This window comes from Hippocampus guttulatus, chromosome 1, assembly GCF_054856545.1.
Source record: "Hippocampus guttulatus isolate MCC_2025c chromosome 1, RoL_Hgut_1.0, whole genome shotgun sequence".
Taxonomy (NCBI): Eukaryota; Metazoa; Chordata; class Actinopteri; order Syngnathiformes; family Syngnathidae; genus Hippocampus; species Hippocampus guttulatus.
Genome location: NC_141261.1, coordinates 2,324,538 through 2,345,741, shown reverse-complemented (window position 1 = coordinate 2,345,741; position 21,204 = coordinate 2,324,538). Strand labels below are relative to the sequence as shown.

The 21,204-nt window shown below is 44.8% G+C and overlaps 1 protein-coding gene across 1 annotated transcript in view; it reads right to left on the bottom strand.

Moving 5' to 3' along the window:
* The window catches only part of skia (SKI proto-oncogene a), a 60,237-nt gene extending 43,770 nt beyond the window's left edge, over window positions 1-16,467 (bottom strand). Inside the window, exon 1 of the mRNA XM_086135175.1 lies at window positions 15,052-16,467. Coding sequence (XP_085991301.1) covers window positions 15,052-15,960 — 909 coding nt within the window. The 5' untranslated portion in view covers window positions 15,961-16,467. The remainder of the gene's footprint in view (window positions 1-15,051) is intronic.
* Window positions 16,468-21,204: the final 4,737 nt, after the last annotated feature.

The following is a 21,204-nucleotide window of genomic DNA, read 5'->3' as shown; positions in this document are numbered from 1 at the left end:
AGTGTTACACTGAGCCAGTAGTCTGAACGTAAGGTGGGGAAATTTGACACTTAAAGCGTGAGGCTAAAAGTGGATGACACTTTGCTCTTAGGCACAAGCCCACGCTACCGCAAACATGTTGAAAGTGGATCCATGTTGGTACCTCCTGGCCCAACTCATCACAACCTTTTGACTTCAACGCGGGCTAATTGCCGGCCCGCGACCTCTCAGGTCTTGTCACAAGAATGTGTAGTGCTGACTGGTAACCTTAGCGGTTGCTGCACTAATTCAAGCCACGTTCACAATCCAATCCTTAACCCCGACCCCATCCACCTCTATCTCCTACTCAGACGGACCGTTGAGCCCGAGCAGCCGTCTCACTTTACCGGAAATAAGATCTGGTGGCTGGCGGCCCGTTAGGTAACCGGAGTGCAGGCAGTGGCGTTGGCTAGACTAATCAACATGTCACTGTCTTCTTGTGATTGATTAGAAAAGTGTTTCCTGAACTGTAGATATATAGATACAGCAAAATTGAGTTTGCACTGAAGAATGTTGAACTGTTTGCTCACATGCAAATGGGGCTGTCGCTTCATACCAAGGATGTTGTGGAGTCGGCACTTCCCAAAGGAGAGGTGTGCGCATTATGGATTTTATTTGGCAGCAACCATAAGAGGTTGCAATTACAAATGACCATTACCTCGTAAAAACCGCAATACCATACAGGTATATACCGGTACTTAGAACACAGAGTGGTGAAAAGTGAATGGGGTGAGGTTCAAAATGCTGTTGCATCATTCAACTTTGGAGAATTTGTTTTCTGCCGCTGGGCTGGCTGTCACCAGACTGTTTTCACATTTCACCCTGCTCATACAGAATTCTCCAAAAGAATCACTTTGCTGCAGTATGTATTACATTACAGTTGGCTCATACACTTAAGTATGTTAAGGCTCCAGCGGTTTAGCTAGTTTTAGCTTTCCATTTGTGTTTCGTCTGCGTTTTTTCCCGCCCAAGCAAAGTGTGTTTACTTGTTTCAAATGTGAGTGTATCATTTCTTAGCACTAGTGTGTGTATGTGTGTTTCATTTAGTATTTCCGCAATCTAATTCTAGTTCTGTTTTAAAAGACAGTTTTCAATTTGTAGAGTGAATGAACTAATTCAGCTCACTTCTGAGGTTCAAACTTCATCTGTTGCTGAACATGTGCGTGTTATGTGCGCGTGAGTCATGTTAGCTACGGTCCAGCCCACCAGCCAGCCGGCCAGGAAGCAGTCTTCCCCATTCTGATTTAGTCCAGGATGACTGCATTTGCTTAGCAACCACATTAGCGCTCCAATCGCAGGAGCAGCATTTGGGATAATGCAGGGCCGGGGAGCTGTGTGCTGCATGGAGGCGGTCGGTGCATTAGGCTCACGAGCATAAACACACTAACACGAGCCACTGGTCTCCCTGACTTAATGCTTCAGCTCTCTCCAAGCATGAAAGGAAGACAGCCTTGCCTTAATGCTCGGGCTAGCCCACTTTGAGGGAGAGAGACTGTCTGGCACCTTCTAACACACTCTAAAGTCAATCCATTATCGCTTTTTCCCTGCCTCTGCCTATACCAGGGTGCTGTCTGACTGTCTGCAGCATCAACCCCACCACAGCCCCCAATCAGCATAATCAGACTGAAATAGAAATGTCAGTGGTTGTTGCTGTTGGCTGCTTTCTGTAGCACAAACACCACAAAAATATTTTAAGCCGGTCCCTGAGGGATCTCGGTACTCTTTCTATAAGGAAGTCCTGAGCGTCAGGTCAGGAGTCTGAATGGGACTTTGTTCAACACACCCTGCGCACAGCCGGCAGTCAACAATGAGGTGGCCCGTGCAATGTGTGAGGCTGTAAAGCCACGGGTTCAGGGTGGAATAGTCGGGTTGTTTGGTCAAGGACAGAAAACAACATCAATGCAACAACCGGCTGTGTTTTTCACAATCACAGACGGCTGCTGAGGCCTCATAATGTGGCTCAAAGTTCATTAGCACAACTGTATGAGGACACACAAACAGATTCTGAGTCAATGAAGCCCAGTCGGAGCGGTGGTAGCATTGGTAGATTGTGTCTGGCTATCTCTTTATGAGTGTCAGAGGCGCTTGAAGACATGGGATTTTGTTGTTTCTACTAAAACACTGTTGGTCAGCAGCTTTAACCTTGTTTGCACGATTGAACAATTATCTGTGAACCTCCATCTGAAAGTGTTTTTCCACCATGAACAGTTCAAATAAAAGATGGTATGGCATTGGATGGAGTGAGCTTTGATTAGTGGTCGTCATTCAACTATCGCGATACCAATGATCATCTAAATGGCAAGACCGTGTGTGCATTTCGACCAATGCATGTACACAAGTACTTGCCCTGCCAGTCGAGTCTGGTAGATTAAGAAGAGGAATGAGGCAGGTCAACCACGTGGGACCTTTTCAGTTCAAACTGAAAACTTTCTTCCTGTTTTTCTTGGGTTTATTCATTGGCTTTTATTTGCAACCTCCTCTTCATTCGACCCCGGCCGGATCCAGGCAGTCCCCACCTGCATTTATAGAAGTGTTTGTTGTTTGTTGTTTTCCTGTTTTTCAGTGTGGTGTATATCTTTGTGAAGGCCGAGCACAAAGAGGCCCATTAGTTCAATGCAGGTTGCTGGGAAGCCTCAAAATCAAGTTGGCTGGCCAGCACGCACTGGCACTTTCCACTCCCAGGCCGGACATTTTGTTCCACTGTTGAACTCTGGGAGCCGAGCAAGTGCGAAAGAGACGTGTAGAGAAGGAGGGAGAGCTTTAACTCAGTAGTCAAACCACATGGTTTCCAAAGGTAAGGGAGAGGGCCCTGAACCCAGAGAGAGGTCTGCTGTTGGTCCAAGTTGACTGGATTTAGCAAGCATTTTACATTGCTCAATTGGTAATCTACATAATTTCCCGATTTACTCTTACTTACTTCGATGGGCTGGCGTTAGTTCAATATAAGGCATACAACATTTGAACTCACAAGTCTGTGTGTCTGAAACTCACACCTCGGGACAATTTTGAGCATTCAGTCAACCTACGATACATGATTTGGGGATGTGGGAGGAAACCTACGCAGGGGAGAACATGCAAACCACGCACAGGAAAGCCGGGGACCGGAATTGAACCCGTGCCCTCTGCACTGTGAGGTGGACGTGCTAACAAGACATGCCCCCCCCCTTTTATTATTATTATTATTATTATTTATTTTAATTTAATTTAATCCTAGCACTCTGCTCATCCTGGCTTAGTGCTGCGACACTGGAAAGGGTCAGTTGTTCAAATGTTTTTTTTTAAAATGCGACCACTCAGTCATCCCAGCATTGCAGAAGACGGTCAGGACTACACCAGCTTGAGTTGGTGTGGAAAAGCCACTGATTTACGTTCCAAGTTGGAGGCACGCTCCAACCATTTGTAGCACTTGTTTGTAAAACCACAGTATGTAATAATGTAGAGTACACCGGTGCTATAATAATTAGTTCAGGAAATATAATATACTACTTATATAGGCTAGGATCAGAAGACCAAAGCTCAGCTAAGAGAGGAAGATGGTATCATTCTTTTGCCATTCAAAATGGCAGTCATTAGGATACCTTGACGAGGGTCTTTCTCTATCAACGAGATTCCTTGGATTGTCATTAATATTCCATTTAGGTGTGAAAATGTAAACAGTCAAAAAAAGATTGTGTTTTTGTTATTTGTTGGAGGCAAAATTATTGGGTGTTTGGTGTTGGGGGATAGGTGGTGTCGTACGCCACCTACTCCGTTTAGAGATTCTAAGTCAACCGCCAAAGTCCAGTTGCAATTGATTCAATGCCGTGAGAATGAAATGACCTGGTTGATTGAGAACATTCGCAGGCTTAAGACTGAGTTCAAACTGAAACGCAAACTACAGGCCAATAAGCAAAATCCGCATGCATCACAAGCGGCAAAATATACAGTATGTGAATCAAATTAGGGTAATTTAAAGCATCCGTCTGCCAAGGGACCACGTTGATGCCGTCAAGTTTCCTGTCCTCCCTTCTGTCTTTCTCCTACTCGTTCTCTTTCTCACAGCTAGCTTGGTTTCTCCTCCGTCAGAGACAGGGCTAATGGACACATTAGCCGCCGGCTCGTCCCTCTGCGGTGATTAGGTGGCTGTGAGGTCATCCCTTCACTTCTGCCTCCATCAACCTCAAAGTTGTATCATTTCATTACCGCCATGGGAAGGAAAGAGGGAAGGAGCAATGGCTCAATCACCAGTTGATCCATAAAGTCAACTCTTTTATCTACAACAAATGCTGGGCGGACTGATGTGGACTGAAAATTAACTATGGGGAAAGGCGGTGTGCAAAACGACAGGCTTTAAGATGGGCGGGGGTGGATGCTTTCTCTGTCAACAAGCGTCGTAGCGTTGCCATTAATATTCCATTCAGTTGTAAAAATGGAGTGGAACTGCCAGAACAAGTCAAAAGAGACTGTGTTCTATTATTTATTGGAGGCAACATCATTGACTGTTTGGAAGCTATGAAAGGACAGCATTTATATTTGACTTTATATTATTTTGTAAAAATCCTTCACAATGAACCATGGTGACCAGATATGTTTTTGCTTTCCATTGCAACAATTCTGTCCTTGATAACTTCCCCAAAAGATGTTTTCGCACCGTCCAAGTGGGCCATCCGAGGCCTTCAGCTCACCTCCGAAAATCTGTTGACTGGATATCATGATGACTTCGGGCTCCATTAGCAACTGTGATTCCTCGACATTTAAGTGCTTCAAGATGGTGGTTGACTGGCACATTATCATCCAGTTGATTGATTAGGACATTGACAGCTGACTACACATGACTGGGACGTCTCCATTGAAAGAGTCTGATCCAGCTGTTCTTTTCAAGATTTTCTAAAAGCGAAGTGTCCACGAAGTGTGAGTAGAAGTATTGTTTGAACAACTGCACTGTGCGCATGGCAGTTGTGAGTGCGCGTCTGTCAGAGATCGTATTGATTGCTGCAGGAAGTCGAATCTGATGTTTCACAGAGCTTCCTGAGTGGATGACTTTGCGTCTGACAGTGAAAGCAGTGAGATGCGACGTTCTGGCAGGGTTGGGGAGGCGATGTGACACGGTGGAAGTGCTTCATGAAAACATGAAAGGCTGAGAGACAAGAAGACAGCGAGACATAACACCTCGAGATTTGTCCTTGGGCCAAGACTAAACACCGCCTCCCGGCTGGGTTTCCTCTCAGAACACCAACCACCCTGCCAGGAAAATGAAGCTAACTCATTATTCTCAATCTCGAACCTTGATGGGGTCTAAACTCTAAACTGGGGTTGAAGTGCATCTGGGCCAGCCAGAAGTGAATGACTGTTTGCTGACATGTGATCACCTGTAAATGCAGCCGCGACTTCACGTCATGTGAACAATTGTCAGCCTCAGCTGTGTGTTGTAATGCCAGAGTGAAGTCATGCTTGATACCCTTGATTACAATCGGATCGTTTTGTTAACATGTTCGTTTCACCGGTGGGACTGCAATTACTGTCTTTACACGCTTGGTTGGGAAACACAGTAGGAGGACAGTCATATTTCAGGGACTGTATGACACAATGACTTCCCTTCAGCCGTTTGATCTATGCAAGCTCCGTTATGGGAATACAATTCCCTAACTTTAGAGAAACAACGCGAAACAAGACCTAGTGGTGAATAATAACTTAACGTGCAGCCCCGCAAGCACACATCAAATTGGCTTAATGCTCTGAAGACAACCATGCAGCAGCCTGCCATGACTGGAGCGACGGAAATGGGGGATGAGGTTGAGGAAAGAAGGGGGTTGGAAGTCATGGAAGGGGTGTAGCAATGGCGCGGTAAGGTTCAGCTGCAACACTGACCTTTGCGGGTGTGCGCACGCGTGTGTCTGGGTGCGTGCGCGTGTGTGTTAACAGATAATTAAACAGGGCAGACATATGAGCCCTTTGAGAAGACTATAGAGGTCACATGGGAAAAGTCAGCTTGTCCAACCTTCCCACTCTCTCGCGCGCACACGCACACACACGCAAACTGACAGCAGACCTATATAAATGGCAGTCAGCTTTATACAAACAGATGTCCAACTGCTCAAGGTGGCCTTGGCAGAGTTTCTTTAAAGGAAGATGCAGAGAATAACCTCTTTGTGCTCACAGTGGGTTGAAGGTGGTTGGTTGTTACACAGTCTGCACAATACCTTGTCTTAGACATGTACGATTACATTAATTACGCGGCACGGCCGTGAAGAAGTCCATTGTCTGTTCTGTAAAGAACTGGTCTACTGAGTAGAACGAGCGCTGTGTGAAGGCTTCTGGCGCCAGGTGGAGGCTTCTGGAACTCAACAAGGCAGGTACAAATGCGAAAAGGATGGATCCCCTTTCAGAGTGTTGTTTTATTTCACGTCTGCATAGATGCTTCATTGTTCAGAGTGTGGCTGGGGCGTATTCATTCGAGGAGATTGGTGACTTTGAACGGAGAAATTCTCAAGCAGGATGAAGGAACGATGTTAATCCCATTTTCAAAGGTTGTGTCCTGCACTTCATTGCCGAGGAGTAAATTGAGAAATCGCACCATTGCCCCGACAACGTTTTAACAAGCTGCAACTCGTGTGACTCCAGTTTGTTTACTTTTCTGTGCGGGCAGTCTCAATGAGAGGTGTACTGTTATGACTAAAAGTCTGTGATCTCACCTCTGAGCATTTTCTACGTCATAGGAATTTTACCGCAGATTTCCGGAAGGGACCACTGAATCACTATTTTTATTACTGCAATTATGGCAAAGGAAGGATATAAAGGCTTGTCAGGGTTTGGGACAATGTTTTAATGGATCATTAAGACGGCTCCTGATAAATCCTGTTTAAGATTAACATACGTGGCCTTATCGTAACTAAGACCATCTTGACAGCAACTCTGGGTGTGTGAAATAAATGCTCCGGCTTGGGTCTTCTGGAACGAAAGGACGAGCTATAGTGTCGACAATAAAGTTGACTGCATCGAAATGATCAAAATCCCTAAAATTGAAAATGTTATTAAAAAACAATGAACTTGGGAAATAGAAATACTTGCTAGCTCAGACTGTATGTCCAATCAGCACACCCAGTTTGCTAGCTGCTTTATGACATCCTTTGTCTACATGTCTTTAAGTTGGACCCACCACCGGCTTTAACGAAATTGAAATCAAACCTGGTAGTCAGGCCGGTGTTTAACTCCTCAAACATAAAGACTGTCCTTTGCAGCAAACATTACTCGTCAGATCCCACTTAACACATTTGCTGGAACTTCAGATGAGTCTTGTGAGTTGAGGAAGATCAAGCTTTGTGATTTTGTTTGTCTTTGCAGGAAACCCTGATGCTTCCAGGAAAAGATGCAAATTGGCACAACTGAGAACGGAGGAGGGGTGAGACAAACAATGGGCAGTAGGTCACGATTCAGGCGCTTCGGGAGTCCTGATCACCCAGTGGTAGGGGGCTGGGTCATCCCCTCTATCTGTCCAACAATCATAGCGCCACAGCTGATACCGAACACAAAAGGGGGTGAGAATAAGCAGTCAGGGTGCAGATACTACCCCAACCCCGTGTTCCTCAAAACAAAAGCTCCTTGAGCTCATGGGAGTTGCCCACTCCACATGGCTGAGTCAAAGGCATTGTGAACCCGACTTACTTTTTCATCTTTTTAATGTTAATAATGCACAAAAAAAGGATCCTTCACATCAAGCGCTTTCTCATCGGTTAAAAGTTCTCAAAATGCTAACAATGCCTTCTCTGTCCCACAAAATATGTCTGCACATGACCTAAATATTTCTTCCGCCATGGGTTGACAAAAAGAAACCGTGTGATCAAGGATCAGTGATGAACAGTATTTAAGGGACTGTCTGCCAGCAACAGCCCATCCACTTGACTTGGGGGATTTTGCAAAGCTGTAAGGTTGACTTGGCAGCTATGTCCTCTGCGGAATTAAGTCAGTTCAGACAGAAATGAGATTAGCGTAGCTTAGTATTAACTTTGAAAATCTGCCCGTATCTACCTGCCGTTTCCAAAATTAGACTCAATTGAAGAGATGCCCTTTCGACAAAACTGCCCATCCGTGGGAGTGTTGTCCAAACAGTCTGGCATGGACCACTGGATTGTGACATGACACTATGGGGGATTGTTCCAGGCGGATGTTGTGTTACACGTTGACAGTAGCGTGTAGTTGTGTGTGTGTGTGTGTGTGTGTGCGCGCGTGCGTGGACATGTGGTGAGTGAGTGTGCGCGAGTGGTTGGGGGCAAGGGCTAAGACTGTGTGACTGTGGGAGACAGGCAGATGGGGATGGAAATGAGTAGGCAGTGAGCTCATGCTAATCTCCTGCTCCAGCTCCTACAGCTGATCTAGGCGGCAAACACACACACACACACACACAGGCATACACGAATAATATACTAGACCAGACTGATACACAAACACGCACCCAATGAAGCACGGGATGCTTGAGACATTTCGATGTTCCCGAGTATTGCCGAAATGTTTTGACGCAATACATACAATATTTTATATACATACTAATCTGACACACATCGACACCAAGCAAACGCTAATTCCCTAACATCACACTGCCAGTGAATGTTAATTTGTTGGATACTATTTCGTGTGTGTGTGTGTGCGTGTGTGTGTGTGCATTTCAGACAGCCATCTGCCTCGTGGGAGTTTACAAAGCAGCACGCGATTGGTGGGCCGGGCATATAATAGAGGCAAAGGGTGAAGCGGGTCACCTCTTTATTAGGGGAGGGAAAGGTTGCGTGTTGCTGACTGCTCTTCTAAACATATGGGTGCGCAGGGGAACACGGGTGGGGGAGAGGCCAGCAATGCTGTCAAACGGGCTGATGCAGCAAAAAGGGCCCACTGCCACACGTATACACACACCATTTAATCTCATAATGTCTGTCGCAAACGATGTCATTTCCACAGCGCGGCAACCCTTGAAGGAATTCATTTTGAAGATGATGTGTATCGGGCTTGTCAAAGCGGATCGCTTTTGGGGGAGCTGCGACTGCTGACGCACACAAACCACACGAGCAGGAGACAATAGGATGATTGTTGCTTGCCTAAACTAAGCCTATCTGATGTGATGCCTTTCAAGTATCAATACAGCGCCGTCAGCCACAGTCTTAGCACTTCACGGTGACACAAGAGAACTTGTTCTTACAAGAATTTGGAAGGATTTTGAAGAGTTAAGACACTGTCTCATATAAAACAGACAGTATGTTGTTGATTTTTTTTTTGGGGGGGGGGGCTTAAAGGCTTGGAAATTATGGCAAAGCAGACTTTTCATCAAAGCACTTTTTTGCACTGCTTATCCACCATGTTTGCTGAGTATTTTGTCGCTTGTGATGTCGATCGCTTCAGCCAAACACCACCCCTAGTCTGAACCACATAATATGCCCCGAGAAGGTAACATCATTGTATTATTTTGACTTCAAGATGGCGCCGCGAGAGTGGCTGCCTTTACAGCAGCTCCTATATTTTGTTCTTCGACTTCTTCCTTTCATAACTTTGCTGCTGTGAATTAGGAATTTCTCCATTGTGAGACTAATAAAGGTTTTCTTATCTTATCTTATTTTACGTCTGACTCGATCATGAACGAGAGTTTATCCGTAAAAATTTGCCCCAATCACCAGCCTGAACTCATTCTGTCAGTCCAGTGTTGTGAACCCTGCTTGCGAAGGATGCATCTTAATGCTTGTGTATGTCCTTTCATGGTGGCCTCTATTCTATGGAAATGACAAGCATTATATTATCTCATCGAATAATAACTGTTTAATCGTGTTTTACCCTCTGTAATCTCCGTACTTTTTGATTTCCATAGAATATGTTCGGACATTGTCCACATTTCATGGTAGGAATGGCTTTATACCGTGTTGAATAGTTGAATGGTCGCTAGAGCCAAGCTTATGCACCATGTGTGTCGATGAATATTTCAAAGACCATCTCATTAAATAAACAAGCTGGACCTCAACGCCTACGGTAACCTACCATCAATATTGAATGCTCATGGAAAATAAAAAATAAAAACGACAGTGTTGTTCACAAGCCAACAGACAGTCCGGTCATCAAATTGCACCATCTGACTATGCGAGAGCTTCTTCTTCACGCAACACCTGGGGGAGGTCACGGAGTTCTTCCTTCCGTGCCGCTTCTGCAATAATCCCAATGAGACATGCTTAAGGTCCTTCGAAGATTTAAGAATAGACACTGTGAGCTGAATGCACTTGTTAGCAGAGGGCTATGAAGATTCTGATAGGGATTTCACCAAGTGGGAGGAAATACTTGATTTCTCCGCATGCACTTTGCTCCTGAAAGGCATGTTGTGCTCTGAGCTTTGCGTGCAGCGCATTCCAAGACAGCTCCTATGCATGTTTGCCTATAACACCGCCTTCATGCATTAGTATATGGGAAGCGATTCATCCTCCATGTTGTTTAAGTCGATGGCCAAAATGGTCAGGGCTAACCAGCTGTCTCTAGTGTGGGCTTTATTTCAATTCTCCGCGCCTTGTCGGGAAACTGGTCCAAATATGGACTAAAACTAGCCAGTTGCGGGCGCACGGCCTGCTTGGGCTCTTTTCAAAATACAATTCACATGTGGTGTATGTTTTACAAGAGCACTGGTGGAAAAAAAAATGAATCCAGCATTGCACCATTTTGTTTGTTCATACTTTTAAAAGGCTTTTATCATTCGTTTGTGGTGAATTTACAAAGAGGGTTTTACTAAAAATGCAGACTACGTGATGACTGTTTTGGGGATTTTATGTGTGCCATTTGATGTTGCGCTTGTTGAATGAAACTAGTATTTTAAAAAAAGAACAGTCAAAAACACCAACACAATAATTACTTTTGATGTTGATTCTATCGTGTTTGATGAAATCGAGACACTTTTGTTCACATGTATGAGAGAAACACTGAACTGAACAGCTCTTAGCCAAAAGACATGGAGTGAAGAATTGTCACGTTCATGAATGATTGTTTTCATCTTCATAGAATTTTTCTTTGTGGAAAGTTGTGCATAACTGTACTTGTATAAGAAAGGAAAAATGGAAACGAGGAGCTATTTACACAATTGCCTAGCTTGGTTGAGTGTCTGCAGGGGAATCATGAATGTGCTTCTCGAAAAATGCAGCCCCACGTGTGTAAATGAAATGGAGAAATCTGTGAGGACTTTCTTTTAAAACTTGTTGAACACCATTGCTTTTACTGACTTTATTTTAATTAGTGTAGCACAGTGACTAATAATGTTTTGGGGGTTTTTTTTTATATTAGCTAAAATTGTGTTTTCAGAAAATGTACCTTTCAATGCATAATTCGACTGACGTTATTTTCTAACTACCTACACTTTGTTTCAGAGCGGAACAACCATTTGAACTTTGGTGAGAGAGGACTTTCCCTGTCGCTGTCACTCCAGTGAAATTGGGCTTGAGAAGCCATCGCGTCTTCAACCATGTTTGACATCAGTACATTCGAATGTTAGTGGAGCATCTATAGTTTCCCAGTGTAGACTGAGAGTCCTCCATTACATACCCAGACTGACAGCCTCGTCAAGCATGCAACTCATTTCTGGGAGCTAATTGAATTAGTGGCTTCCTCCTTTTCAAAGCATAGAGGCAAAACATGAACATTTTACTATTTCCCAGCAAAAGTAAATGAAAGAAAGGAAGAAAAGGGCATAAAATCCACACAACCGCATATTCAGCATTTGCAGCAGACGTTTGCAACTGTCACATTTGCTGATCTGCAGTAAAAGGAGGATGGAAATATTCCCTCTGCAGCCATTGAAATGCACAGCCACCAGCTGTTGTCCTGTCCACCGCGTGGACATGGCTGGCTGTCAACCGGCTTAGCCGGCACAGTGCCTCGCATATGAAATAGGACGTGCGCCGCCATCCCCTCTGGGAGTTCACTTCCTCGGAGGCCCCAGCAGCACCACTGCACCACCTTGCCCCTGAAACAAGCGGTCCCTTTAGATACAGGGCAAATAGCCAGAGGAGCAATCAAGGATTCTGAGAGCCTTGGCGGTGGGACTAAAAGGGGCCAACATAGAGGATACCAAATGAATATGATTAAATATAGGTGTCCGTCTACCGAATTTAAAACCAAATGTGGAATCGCATGTAAGTCATAACTTTTATTCATGTCGTAATAATTCCATAGTTGTGTAAATTTGTCTTTTTTAACACAAAATGAAGGTCTCGACACCGGCGGGGTGTGCTCGGGCACATCCAATGCATACATAGGGGCAAAACTCAACAAAATGGCCTCTACTTTGTTTTTCACGTTCTTCCAATACGGACAGTTTTAATATGTTCTTATTCAAAGTTCGGCCACAGTTGTTGATGGATGTGGCATGTATGCATAAAATCAAACAAGCGCGTTCAAATTTCTGATCCACAGACGTTTTTCTACAGTGGGAGATCTGGGATGGCGCATTGTTATGGCTGCCTTTCTCCTACCATTCAATCCGATTTCAGAATGGGAGCCGGAAAGTTTCCATTTCTTTTTTCTCCAAAGAAACATTGATGGATATGGAACAAGACACAACCCATTTTGGAAGGTGGCGCATGCACCCACTTAGCCAACTGTCCCTTTTTGGTCTACCGGTAGCGGTGGTATGGCCTGGTGGGTTGCGGAGGTTAACATACCACTGTCCATGTGTCTAAAAAAAATACACTTGATTAGGAAAGAATGGGTTGATGGGGGCTGCCCACATATTGAACTGCAAGTATGTCGGGTTAATGACAATCTATGTGCGTTTGTGGAAAAATGTTAGATACAAGTACAACTGTACCAACCACTGGTCTCCGATGCCAGAAATACTCAAATGTTAGCAAAATAGTAACTCATTCCCCGTCCATATGGAGCTTAAGTGGACAGATATGGCTTCGGGTTGCCTCCCACAAGTGAACCAGCGAGAAACCAGAGAGAAATCTTGTCCACCACCGACTTCACTAGTTTCAGCCTCATTAGCTCTGAAGTTTGCCGTTGTCTCCGCGTGCGTTATCTTCAAACACAACTTTCAGAGAGTAAAGACATGCCACAGAAGTCCTATTTTCTTACGTTCAGACTTCTGCATGCATGTGTCTCGGAAGGAAGCTCTTAGAGGAATGTCTGCAAGGGGGGTGGAGTGTGGCAATATCATTTCCTGTGTCTGTCTGCATTCGAGACTTCTGCTAACACTGCTGTAACAGACTCATTAATATTCACAGAGGCTGTACAGTTCCGCTGCTGACAGCACACAGATGACGGTGTTTCTTGGGAGCTAAAAAGGCAGAAGGCAGCATCGTCTGGCACTTTCTGCTCACATGCTCCAAGAACATGTTCAAAGTGCCTCATCGTTACTTAAATGTGCTGACAAAGGGGAGCTCCGCTGCCGTAAGTTGAACGATTTTCCTCAACTCCTACCCGGCATGTATTCCCTCATTAGCGTTTCTTGAAACACGGCACTTGGGGGATGGTGGATAAAGGAGTCCGATTAAAGAGCAAATGAGCCTTTGGCATAACACTTGAGTGCCTTGCGGGCTCTTCTATAAAAGTAGAAGAGGCCCTAGAAAGTGGGCTCCGTGAGGTGTGTGCCCACTCCAGCTTGAATCAACGTGTGTGCCAAGAGTGGGTATTCACCATGCACGGCGGGACTTTGGCAGTCTCCGGTACATCAAGGGTCTCTCGCTTTCTCTTTTCCTTGGCGTGTTCCTCTGAGGGAATCCTCTGTGCAGGACAAGAGGTGAGATGCTTCCAAACACTTTGCTTTCTATGTCTAATCAAACCAAGGGTTTTGCCCCACAAGTCCACTACGGTGGCAATCAGACTGGAGTAAAAAGTAGGTGAGAGAGGGTGAAGACCAATGTGTGTGTGTGTGTCAGAGGTGGGTTGCTGGCCTGGGGTAGGTGGATGTTAGGGGGAGGGGCGGGCCCGATGTTTGCTGAATGCTCCCCTTTGTTGGGATCATATTATGTTTCCACCACAATACTTCTCAACCCTGCTTCATCAACCCCATTCATATGTAACAGTTCATGCAAATAGCATCACTAGTCTTTTTTTCCCTTGGGGGTGGGGTGGGGGTAGGATTCTTTTATCAATCTCCCACACAAACTTCTCTCTTTCTCCTCCCTCTAAACTCTTACCGGCGCATCACTTGTCTCATTATGATGCATTCATACAGTTTTACATGTCTGTCAATTTTCTCATGTCTCGTCGACACTTCCTTACTAGTTGGTCGTAGCTTATCAGATTAGAAGAATGGCAAGAAAGATAGTAAACCAAAATAGCCACTTCTTTCAACTATACATCGAGAAGAGGAATAACGTGTGTTGTCACAAACGTTTCAGACATGAAATACAACACCGATGAAGTGGCCGATTTTGCTATTACCGTCGCAGCAACTGCCAACCGAGTACCAACTACCGCCACACACAGACACTTTACAAACCAAAGCTACCGTAGGATACATAAACCGAAGTTTCCCTGTGGCCAGCGGCGTAAGATGTCGTTTCAGCGATAGTGGTTTCTTTCATTTCACCTCAAATAGATATTATGTGGACACAATCCCCGTGAGGCATTTGTTGGGAAATGGGATTGTATTTACAGTAAGGCCCAATAAAACTGGGCCTGCGAAGTGTTTCCCCTGCAAGTAATGACTTTATTGCTACCAGAGGTGTTATAGTGTCATTATTGTATATATGGCGTCATTAGAAATAACTAATGATGACTAAGCACTCACTAAAACACACACGGACAACTTTTAACGATGCATTATTAAGGGTTAACTTTCCATTTTGAGAGTATAATGTTCTTGGAACATTTTCTGTAAGCTTGTCGTTAAAATGAACATTGGTGTGGATGGACGATTATTCAACTTGCTGCCAATGGGCCTTTGAGAACGTTTTAAAACATCGTCTTATGTGCCACTCCCTCGATTAAATACAGTACGAGCTCCATTAAGTGCAATTCAACGTGCGCAGACACCTTGTCAAAACACATCACAGCTTTTTTTTTTTTTTTTCTGAATGACACAGAATCACTCCAACTCACCCTGGACGAGGCTTTCCTCTTGTACTTGTTGGCGAAATCAAACTTCTCCTTGATTTCGTCCAGGAGCCGCTCCAGGCGGCTCTTCTCCTCCTTGCCCGCGTAATCCTGGCCAAGGAGGACGTAGGCCCTCCAGTTGGCCGAGTCGAAGCCCCAGTGGCAAGTCCTGTTCTCCTGCGCCTTGTGGCTGTGCACAACGAACTTGTGCGTGGGGTACATGAGTCTGCAGTCCATGCACTGGATGCACGCTGCGTTGGGGCTGGTGTACAACTCGGGAACAAACAAGCCCTTGCACTTGCCGAAGCACTCGTGGTAGATTTTGAAGCTCCTCTCGGTGAGCTCCAGTTCCAGCGCTCCTCCGCCGCCCGCCTCCTTCTTGCAGCGAGGAGGGTAAGCGCCCCCGTAGATGAGCGCGTTGCACAGCCGCTCGGCGTCCGTCTTGGTGATGAGGCCGCAGGAGGGCGCCGAAAAGGGCAGGATCCCCATGACTTTGAGGATTTCCAGCTGGTCGGCGGTGCACCGGGAGCAGTAGATGTGCAGCTCGTCGCACACCGAATTGATCTGCTGCAGGCTGAAGTCCCGCAGCACCGTGTTGAGGATCTGGGGGAGACACAGCCGCTTCTCCCCTCCGACCACGAAGCACGAGATGGTCTCGCCCTCCAGGACCGTCTCGCACCTCTCCGTGGAACGGTCCGATGGGATAAAGAGCGGCCCCGGCATCACTGGCGGCGGTAGATGCTGCAGGACAGCCTCGGGCTCCTTCCCGTCCTTCTTGAAGAGAAGCTCATGTTGCCAACGGGCAGAGAAGGCGGCCGGCCCCCCGAGAGAGCTCATAGAGCTGAGGTGAAACTGTTTGAGAGTTTGTTGCAGTCCCGGATGAGGCTGGAAGCTCTGCCGACTTACAGTCTCCATGTTTTCCCCGCAACTTTACCAGCGAAAGCCCCTCTCGTCTTCGACCCGGGACCACGAGCGTCTTGTCGCGCCTGAACCGGATAAATCCACCGCGTCCGAGAATTGGCCAAAACTTTGAAACACTTCATCAAACATTTAGTGAGGGAGGGGGGAGGGGGGGCGAACATTCGTCGTGGGTTCACACTTGTATTCCCGCAATGAGTGAATGAACGCCGGTCAGTGGCTCCCTGAAGCGGCGCTCGGACTGTCCATGTCGTATAGATGTGGGGCTGGCTTTTAAAACTCCAAAAACGACCCCACCAAAAGTTCCCCGCGTCCAATTCTGAAGGATAGAGGGCGAAAACTAATGAAAAGCGGTTGTCGAAAGTCGATACGAGTTGGATTCAAACGCTACTTCAGCAGCTCTTTCCGCTCTCGAGGACCGCTCCGTCGGCCCCCGCAGTTCACTGTGACTGTATGGAGATGAGCTCTCTCTCCCCATTCTCTCTCTCTCTCTCTCTCTCTCTCTCTGTCTGCATCTCTCGGTCACACGCACGGGCGCGCGCGCACGCACGCCCCTCCCCTCCGTGTTTATGTGTCTGGCTCAGTCATTGAATCCCAGCCAGGAATGTGAGTGACTCTGCAGGCACGGCTGTTCCAGGGACAAGCCTGCACTCCCTCGCTGCCGTCCTCATCTTCTTTATACCTTGGTTATTGAAGTATTCTTCCTACATTTGTGTTGAATTCAAAGCTGCAGGAAAAAAAAAAACTCCAGCAGACATGAAATATCGTAAAAACATTTTATGTTGTGATTCTCGAGCATTGCCGAGGTGCCCTTGAGCAAGGTGTATTAACTCTTGACACTTCTCCACAAAGTCATCATATCATAGTGTGTGTGCGCGCGTGACTACCATTTATACCTCCAGTATATACAATACAAGGCTCCAGCACCCCCCGCGACCCTAGTGAGGATCAAGCGGTTCGGAAAATGGATGGATGGATATATACAATACAGTCAGAAAAATAAAGCCCATTTCTGTATTATTGTAGACGTATGCATGATTTGTCTCTGACGAGAAGGCGCAAAGCTTCTGCTTTTGTATGGATGGTATTCATGTTTTACATCGTTGCGCATAATTGTGTTCCTAGAAAATTCATCAAATGTTACATTGCAGACCAATAATTATCCGAATATGTAACATTTGATTGCATGGGGGGAGACATGGCAATGAATTCTTAGATACTCAGCTCTTATTTCCAACTGTACAACATGCTCGGTCACAGCTTTTGAATTTAGTCTGGCATCAGCTTGGATATGTTACATGGATTTAAGGACGACACGTGTCTCTTTCTTTATTTTGTGGTCTAAGTGATGCTTTTTTTTGTTTTGCAATTTACAAAAGAGGCTGCCCACTTTGTTGCAACACATGCGCATGACTGAACGTGTGTTTAAAGATGATTTGTGAACTCAAAGTCCTTACTTGCACTCAGTTTCTCTCTGAATGTTAACACAGGAAGTGCCACAGTGAAAATTGATGGCGAATTACCAAAACCAAGTGACTCAACGTGACAAGTTCAACTTCAAGGGAAGGAATGGAGTTGGCTGCTCTAGTGGCGCCCCCCAGCCAGACACCGCTGTCACTGCAACTCGAGGAGTGCTTACTGGACACGAAACGTGGTGATCTGTCATTGCAAATGCAGGGGAGAGTAGAGAGAGCGAAGCTTTTAAGAAACTCAACATCAAGTTAAAATGCAATTGGTCCTGCAACGAAAAAAAAAATCCTCCTGACGAATTTGAAGGGCAAAGCGCTGGATGTCAGCATGCTTTTTCGGATTGCTCTTTCCAGTCATGTGTGAGAAAGCCAAGAGTGTCATGGTAGTGTTACAGTAAAATTGTTGCGTCGAATGGAGTATTATAATAAGACTAATATATGAACAACTTCAAGATAAAACAAATCTCAAAGAAGACCTAGACTGTATTGTTGACACATCCCCACCCTTAATTGTCATAATTACCTGACTTCCAAAAACTGTTTGGACAGATAACGTCACCATCGTGCACATGCTAGAGTTATTCGCAAAGAATGTACTGTATGTACACTACATGAATATGGAAGTGGTAGTGGCACTGTTGCCCAATAGTATGAAGGCTTGATGATTCTGAACAGAACAAGCGTCACACAAAAAAAATGATCAATGGAGCCATTTGTCCATGTTCCAATGTTTGACTAAGGGAACGTTGAACGGCATGGCTACCTGCCAATGTTTCTCAAGTAGTATTACAATTCGAGCATATCAACGTCCACACCCACATTCCTGTCTATATAGGAAAAAGGAAACCTGTCACAGACAGCAGCATAAACTCTGGGCCATTGATTGTGGTCTGCAGTGAAGTAGTAGTGCACATTGACATACCGTACTGTCATTACATAGCTTTGGAATAAATACCATGAAACATTACTCACGATCGTATTATATGCATAAGACTTGAAAAAAGATCGGTATCAAATATACTTTAGCTTCAAAGACATCATAATATAATGTTCAGTTATGATTGTCAGTGTCAGAGGTATTCATTTTACAATATATTTACTATATTGTGGTTGTAGTGAGCACTAACTGCTTCCGCATCACAGCTGTTTTTTAAAAATTATTATTTCTTGTGGAACTCCCTCGACACTGTGGAGGGGCACCCTGACAGCACTGGGCAGCTCCTTCAGCCAGAGACTGATACACGTGTGCTGCAAGAAGCAGAGGTACCACCGCTCCTTTCTGCCGATTGCTATCAGGCGACTGAATAGACGCACCCGAAAACCTGGACTAACTCCCACTCATAGCTAAGCCACCTTATGCAGCATATATGCAGTTGCATATAAGCATGTATTCTATATTTCATATTTAATATGGCATTCTGTACTGGGTACAGTTCATTTTTTTAAATGTATTTTGTGCATGCAAATACTTGATGTTTTTCGATTTTCTTCCCTCCAAACTTGCTGCTGTAAGTTGCGAAATTCTCCGTTGTGAGACAAATAAAGATTTTCTCATCTTATCTTATCTTAATTGAGATCACTTAAGTTTTGCCACAATATTAAACATTAATAAGGTGGGGAAGGTTCCTCCTCTCTGACATGTCAGCAGTAAAACAGCATTATCCATCCATCCATCCATACATCCATCTTGGAAAACAACAACAACAACAAAAAGAGTTGGGCAAAAGGGCCAAACTGAAAAGACCGATTGGATTTGACAATTTTCAAAAACCATTCTTCCCCTAATCTCTCTCTCTAGATCAGTGGTTCTTAACCTGGGTTCGATCGAACCCCAGGGGTTTGGTGAATCTCTCTCGGGTTCGACGGAGCCTCTGCCATGGAGGGTACGACATGTTAATTACTTTTGACACGCCCGCTTGGCCATCAATGGCTGCAGATGATCACATGACATTGCTTGTCCAGTAAGTGCTGTGGGAAATTTAGCTTGCTTAGTCGTCAACAAGTGGCTGTTGTGATAGTACGTTGTACAGTTAAAAAATAAAAGTATACTTATCTCTTGAAATTTAATTGACTTTTTTTCTGTTTTTAATAAATGCGAGTTTTTAATATCTTGATTTTTTTTTCATAGATATTTATTTTTCACTCATGAAGGGTTCGGTGAATGTGCACATTAACTGGTTGGGTTCGGTACCTCAAAAAGGTTAAGAACCACTGCTCCAGACAGACAGACAGACAGACAGACAGATAGACAGATAGATAGACTTCCATACAGACCTTTGGTTAATGCATTGTGATTGGGCATGTGGTCATCATGTTGCTGGTCGCAGTGTAACAATGACTTCTGCTCTACTCATCGTTGTAACCATCTCCATGGCAGCAGAACACCAAACAGCATCACGTGGGACGAATTACATCAGGTTTCTTTCCTGGCGCTGGCTGTCTTTTTCTCAGAGTAGCACTATGTACCACAGGACCAGACCACTGGTCCCCTTGACTGTTTCACTGTAAAGCTCGAAAAACAGATCATCTCATGTCAGCCCTTCTGTAATGGTCCTTCTGGAATACCGAACTCACACAGTTCTGTTGCCCAAAAAAATGTGGTCACCAACATTGAAAGTGGGAGGTTGCCTCATAATGCTGTTTTCATTTTGGCAGTAACCCCCTCTTTCCTTTGTGTTCTAAGTATTTTCTTTCCTTTTCCATTGCATAAGGCTAGCCAATCTCCATTGGTCCCAATCTGTGGGCCAAAGGTTTAGCGGGTTCAGAAATTTCCCACTTCTATTTGGTCAAATTTCCACTTTATTTGTGCCCTGACAGAGGAAACAAACTCTGCTGTAATTGCATCCGGTGTGCTTTGTTGTAACCCGTTTAAGAGTACATGGAGAGGACTTCATAATGAAACAGTGGTATATGTGTAACAATGAAGATTTCAAATATACTGTACTTCAAGTCTCTATGAAGTTGTTTCCACGTTATGTCTTATAATAAATAAACATAATAAATTTGACATAACACAGTGACGAGTGCTGATAACAAGCCTGCCAAATGTGGGGGGAAAAAGGATAGCGTACGTATATAAAATGAGGCTCGGAAAACTTAATGGAGACCTCCTTCTGACTTTCAGATGCTGTGAGCGTGTGAAAAGTGAAAACACGCTCCGCTTGATCTCCACGTGTCAATTAAATACTTTGTACGTGCGTTTATGCGCTCCAATACGGATCAAGTATCAAGTACAGTTTTATTGTCAAATGTGCTGTATCTGTACATATGTGCTCCAATAACTGTCATTGTGACCCACAGACTGATTAACATGTGCTGCTGTGTTTAATAAACAGCTACCTCTGGAAGTGTCCCTGTTAGTGCAAATGTTTGATTGTGTCTCTTGTGATTCAGGCAACTTTATGAAAGCTACCATAAAACTGAACACCCACAATTTGTGAGAGTGGGGTATGAGACAAAAAAGTAGCATGCAAGGTCTGCCATGTGAAGTTTGTAGAGATTTAAGAATTATGCCTTAAAAGACTACTTCTACTAATAATAATAATAATGAATAAACGTTTGAGCTGGAATCGAGGAGGTTGTGAGAGAGGTGTCCAGAATTTCCCATTGTCATCCCGCCCCTTGTACGTATGTATGTATGTATGTATGTATGTATGTATGTATGCCTTTCTGCTTGCAATAATCAAATGTCGGTATGGGTGTTTCCTGTGAAATAGACCTTCTCGGATTGGACAAACCTCGGTGACGTCATAGACCAAACAAGGAAGTTGAG